Source organism: Xenopus laevis, chromosome 6L (assembly GCF_017654675.1).
Source record: "Xenopus laevis strain J_2021 chromosome 6L, Xenopus_laevis_v10.1, whole genome shotgun sequence".
NCBI lineage: Eukaryota > Metazoa > Chordata > Amphibia > Anura > Pipidae > Xenopus > Xenopus laevis.
In genome coordinates this window covers 120760775-120766804 of record NC_054381.1, presented here as the reverse complement: position 1 = coordinate 120766804, position 6030 = coordinate 120760775, and the positions used below count along the sequence as shown (strand labels likewise).

Sequence of the window (6030 nt, the reverse complement as noted above, 5' to 3'; positions counted from 1 at the left end):
AGAGACTTTAGGTGAGCACTACATTAATTGTTTGTAATGTCTTTCTATTGTATAAATTTGTGACTCTGATGAATATTGCATATATTTGGTCTGACCACCATTGCTACTACACACACTGCCCTGTACTTTAATTATGGTGTACCAGTTATCAACTTGGTTAATCCTGTCATGGACCCCATCTAAAACAAATGCTCTGTAAGGCTACAAATGTATTGCTGCTTTTTATTACTCCTCTTTCTATTCAGACCCTCTCCTATTTATATTCCAGACTCTTGTTCAAATCAATACAGGGTTTCTAGGGTTGGACCCTAGCCACCAGATTGCTGAAATTGCAAACTGGAGAGCTGGTGAATAAAAGCTAAATAACTCAAAAACCACTTATAATAAAAAAAATGAAAACCAGTTGCAAATTGCCTCAGAATATCACTCTCTACATCATACTAAACGTTAACTTAAAGGTGAACACAGCATCTGTGGTAAATCTGCCTTGTAGCATCTTTATAAGTGTGTCAATATCTGCATCTCTGGTAAAAGTCACACAATGTTGTGTACAGTGTTCACATTGCACAAATTTCAAATTATGTTGAATGTTTGATTGGATTTTATGGTTAATGAGAAGGACTGCAGTATATTTTTCTGCTTGCACTGCATGTAATAATTATTTGAATGTTATTTTTCATGTCTCTTTCAGAGAAGAAACTGCATTAGTTGAAAACTTTGTGTTTGAGGTACTCGTCATATACATGGAAAGCTTGGCACTCTCTCATGCAGATGAAAAATCTTTAGGTGAGAGTTAAACTTAATATGCACAAAGATTTTTTTGTTTGTCGCTATTTGCATTTGCCCTGTGTGTGTTTGTGCATGTATACATTTTGAAGAAAAATCTACATAGTAATATTTTATCTAATTATAACAATATGCACAAAAATACATTATACAATAATAGGTTAATGTAATGATTTCAAACTATTACTCAGTAAAGCTGGTGAATTTAACTTATTTTAACTTATTTCAATAAAGTTCTTCTTAAATCCTCAATGGGATGTATTTGTTTAAACCAGTTAATGCGGTGTCACTTTTGTAGTTTTTGTTGTTGTCTTTTCCCTGACTCTGAAATTAGTATATATTTATAAAAATAGTATAAATTTATAAATAATAAAAAAAAATGCTTTGACAACATCACAGGGAATATCCATAAGACTGGTGCATCAAAGCTCAGATGTCTGCATAGTAGGGAAGAACATGAGCCAACTTCTCTGCATCAGTGTAATGGTGTAGAGGGGAGCAATACTTCATTAGAGAGGACATTTTTTCTTTAACTGCCTTGCCTGCTTCTTTGCCCAACTGACTGTGATTATATACCTATAGTGTATATATCTTTGTATATAGCTTTGTTTTCCTTTGCTTTATAACCATTTTGGTTTGTACCTAATTTCTGTATACTTAGTTCCCACAAATGAATCCCTATGCTCCTACCAGAGCTGTGTTTTTACCTAGTCCCAGATATTTATTACATCTGTTTATTGAAAAATGTAAATATGCAAATGAGCTAGTAATACATATTTACATAGACTCTGATGTTTTTCATTAGTTATTTTGCCTTCCAATATAATATTTTTATTTTTTCCCAAGTTCCAATATATGAATTTTTCCAGTCGTAACATATAAGTTAGCGAATTCTGGAATCTATATAATAAAGCTTATCCTGCGAAGGTTTCTTGGAAAAGTAGAATTATATCAAGTCATTATATCCGTCATTTGATAAAATACAAATACTTTTGGGGTGTCCACTTCACATACAGTTTGCTTTTCAAAAATATTTTAATTCTAATTTCTTTTTTGCAGGTACTACTCAGCAGTGCAGTGATGCTGTTGATCATCTGAAACGCATAATTATTCGTAAAGCAGCTTCTCTTAACAAGGCAACGAAAAGACGTATTCCAAGGTTGTTCACTGCTCTTATCCAGGCTTCTTCAATTTTACAAAACTGAACAATCTAGTTATGGGAATTACACACAATTTTTACAAAAATGATGCCTCCATAAATGAAATTGATTTGAAATAACTGTACAGATAATTCTTGATCTCTGAGCAGACTTTCTTAAATTTGTCGTAGCAGTTTCTTGGATAGAAATTAATTTTCATTTACACACACAATGAGTATTTTGTTTACCATTTAATCAATCCCAGGCCACTTTTGTTTGCTTATTTCAATACATATTTACATTTTGGTTAGTCGACCCAAGTCCCTTTTGTAAACGATAAATTAACATAAATGCTATACATGTATGGGTCTATTATCTGGAATTCTTGGAACCATCTACAAGTCCTCGAAAAAACGAATCTACTTCTTATTATAAATATTCAAGCCAAAGTATGTAAGCATTATGTTATTTCAAACAATAGAGGCAGCATGAGACTCGCCTTAAAATTATGCCCCCTGGATCAAAGCATTTTTAGGACTTTTCCCCAGTTCCAGGTCTGACTATAGCACAGAGGTCCACTGTTTGCATTTGCCTCAGGTTATAGCTGTACTTGTAATCAAAAGAAAGATTGCTACCTGTTTGCTTTGTAACTATAGTGATTATGACTAACTTTTGTTTACCTACTTTTTTTCATGTTTTTGTAATCATAGAGGGTTCCCACAAGGCAACACAGTTTGCCTTTTCGATATTGTCCTCTGGCTTTTAGAACAGTGTGGGCGACCACAGACAGAATGCAGACACAAAGCTATGCAGCTGTTTTTTGAATTTGTTCCATTGTTACCAGGTATTAGCTTTATTTTATTAATTTAATTTTGCCCTGAATAGCAGCTGTAATTATATTTTTTTCCAGTTTCTCAAAGTCATAGATGTTTAATTATTTAATACATGTATATGTTTAACCACACACATACGTGTGTATGTATATATTTATATCTATCTATCTAGACAACAAGTGAAATTTGAGATCCAGAAGTTTATGGGCATTGTGAAAGTTTCAAAACCTTGATTTTGATCTCTTTTGAACATTTGTTTATTTTGCTGTCATATATTCTGAAACCATGCCCACCAAAAAAATCTCCTGTTTTTAGGAGACCGCCTGCTATCCATACGTTTATTTAGTATTTAGGTGTATCCAAAATTTACCACCACCCCCGCCCATAAGGAAATAGGTAATAAGACTATTTTACTGTATTTGTTTATTCATGTGCAGCATGTAGGATGTGCAAAATCTCTGCTATAAACAGTGTAGTCAGAAAACAGATATGATAAACTGATCAACTCAGACATGAAAATGTAAAATACATCTTTGAATTGTGTCTTGAATTCAGACAATACTTGTTTGTCTTGCCTAGATTGGGGGACACAGGCACCATGGGGATGAAGATCCTGTTGCTTGGAGGATGAATACTAAACGGGTAAAGAAGCTTCTCCTCCTGCACCGGGCTTCATCCCCCTGCCTACTTCCTGTACGTTCAGTTTTACTTTAGTGTCCTCAGAAGGACGACGGATACTTACTGGCTGGGAGCAGTGGTGCTGATTAACATGTGCCATGCCAGTAGTAGGGACCTGTGTTTTCCTTCCTTAGCATCCCCCGATCGACAATAAGATCGCTGCAACTTGAGTGCCCTGATTGCCTTCCGGCTCCACGGAGGTCTGCAGGCTGAAGCTCCCTCACCACCCCGGGGCTACCGGTTCCCGCTCCATGGAGGCTGCACCAGTAGCCCAGAACGGGAGTATGCCCCAAACAGGGCATGGACGGCTGGCACAGAATGCTAAGTGCACCATCCTTCAAGAACCCCATAGACAAGTGTCTAGAGGGGTTCTATAAGGCCATTTTTTCAGCATCAGAAGGGGCCCTGCAGCCGATCTTCGCCATGGCATGCGTGTCAAGAGCAATGGAGAGCTGGGTGGAGCAGGTAGCACAACTCATTGGGTCAGAGGACCCATCTACAGACCTTCGATTGTCACAGATTGCTGATGCTAACGCCTACATCTGCAACACAGCGCTGGACATGGCAAAGCTAATTGCCAGAGCATCCGCACAGTCCATTGCAGCCAGACGGTTTATATGGCTAAATACCTGGTCTGCGGACCTCACGTCAAAGAGATCACTGGTCAGTCTTCCATTCATGGGAAAACAGCTGTTCGGCCCAGAACTTGACAAGATGATCTTACAGGCGATCGGGGGCAAAAGTACCTTACTGCCACAGAACAGACCCAAGCACACTGCCTTCAAGAGAAGACCATTTCTGCGGCCCTTTTGCCAAGACCAAAGGCAGAGAACGCAAACAGAGTCAACCGGTAGTCCCAGATTTCCAACTGAGCAAAGCCATAATTGGTCCACAACAAGAAATACGACCAAGCCCTCACAGAACAAGTCTGCCTCCACATGAAGGGGTGCCCACCCCCGAAGGTGTTTTCCTAGCTGGCTGCCTAAGAAACTTTCTGGAGGTGTGGGAACAGAAGGTCCAGGACCCTTGAGTCCTAAAGGTAGTGACCCAGGGCTACCTCATTGACTTTGTACAGATCCCACCACAGAGATTCTTTGATTCATGCCTGCCCTCAAGGGAACCAAAACGCTCAGCATATCAAATTTTTTTTCACAACCTCTCAATTTCAGGGGTCATACAACAGGTCCCTCCATAGACAGGGTCAGGTTTTTACTCCAACCTGTTTGTTGTGCCCAAGAAAGATGGGTCCTATCGTCCCGTGCTAGACCTAAAGACAATTAAGAAATATGTCCGAAGGCAGCACTTCAAAATGGAATCCATACAATCAGTCCTGCTATCCTTAGGTAACGGGGAGCTCATGGTAGTGATCGACGTCAAAGATGTGTATCTTCACGTGCCAATACATCCCAACCACTACAGATTCCTTCGATTTCTTTGCTGCAGGAGAACATTGGCAATTCGTGGCTCTTCCCTTCGGGCTCACCTCAGCACCACGAGTCTTCACAAAGGTTATGGCAGCAGCCCTGAGACTCTAGGGCATGGGGGGTCATATCATGCTTAGACGACCTCCTAGTCAAGACCCCATCTCATTCCCTAACCAAAAACCACCTCCAGACTGTGGTGGAAACGCTGACTCGACTAGCTTGGCTCATCAACCACCAGAAGTCTATATTCACACCATCAGAGATGACAGAATACCTAGGTCTCACTCTAGACACATCACTGGGGAGAGCATTTTTCCCACCATCCAAGATAACCTTCTTTCGCACACAGCTACTGACCATTCAGCAGGAGAGATACAGACTCTTATGGATAGCCATGAGAGCATTGGGGACAATGGTAGCGTCATTCCCTGCGGTACCATATGTGCAGCTACACACAAGACCACTGCAGAGACTGATCCTACAGCATCAGAGAAGGATGTGCTCAGATCTGGACCGCAACATACTTGTAACAGATCCAGTTCGGGCTTCAATGAAATGGTGGCTTCAACCACTGGCACTGCAAGCCGGAAAGCTTTTCCCCAACCACTCACGGACGGTTGTAACGACAGTTGCCAGCCTACAGGGATGCAGAGGGTCCTTAGAACAACACACTGTTTAGGGCAGATGGAGCCCAGGAGAAAGGTCTCTCTCTATCAACATCCTAGAACGAAGGCCGATATGGCTCTCCCTGTCCCACTGGACAGACAACTTGAGGGGTCGGCCGGTACAAGTAAAATCGGAAAACATGACAGCAGTAGCCTACATAAATTGCCAAGGAGGCACAAGAAGTCAGACGCCTCTCGCAGAATCATAAAGGATCCTACTATGGGCAGAGAGGAACATACAAGCCATCTCCACGTTATACATCCCAGGAGTAGACAACTGGGTAGCTGACCTACTCAGACAGTAGATCAGGGCGTGTGGAGCCTTCATCCGGAAGTATTTCAAGAAATCGTGGCACGGTGGGGCATACCAGAGGTTGATCTGATGGCATCATACTACAGCAACAAGCTAGCAAAGACCCATTCTCAATAGTAGACGCACTAGTAGTGCCTTGGCCATTCCACCGGGTATACGTGTTTCCACTGCTTGCCTTGCTTCCAACAGTCA

At 40.8% G+C, this 6030-nt stretch overlaps 1 protein-coding gene across 1 annotated transcript in view; it reads left to right on the top strand.

Annotated features, from left to right (window-relative positions):
- prkdc.L (protein kinase, DNA-activated, catalytic subunit L homeolog) overlaps positions 1-6030 on the top strand; it is a gene marked incomplete at its 3' end in the record, with an annotated part of 95847 nt that overhangs the window by 35185 nt on the left and 54632 nt on the right. Inside the window, 4 exon segments of the mRNA NM_001085601.1 lie at positions 1-11; positions 692-786; positions 1846-1945; positions 2636-2769. The exon segment at positions 1-11 is cut by the window's left edge and continues 216 nt beyond it. Of these exon segments, the coding sequence (NP_001079070.1) occupies positions 1-11; positions 692-786; positions 1846-1945; positions 2636-2769 (340 nt within the window).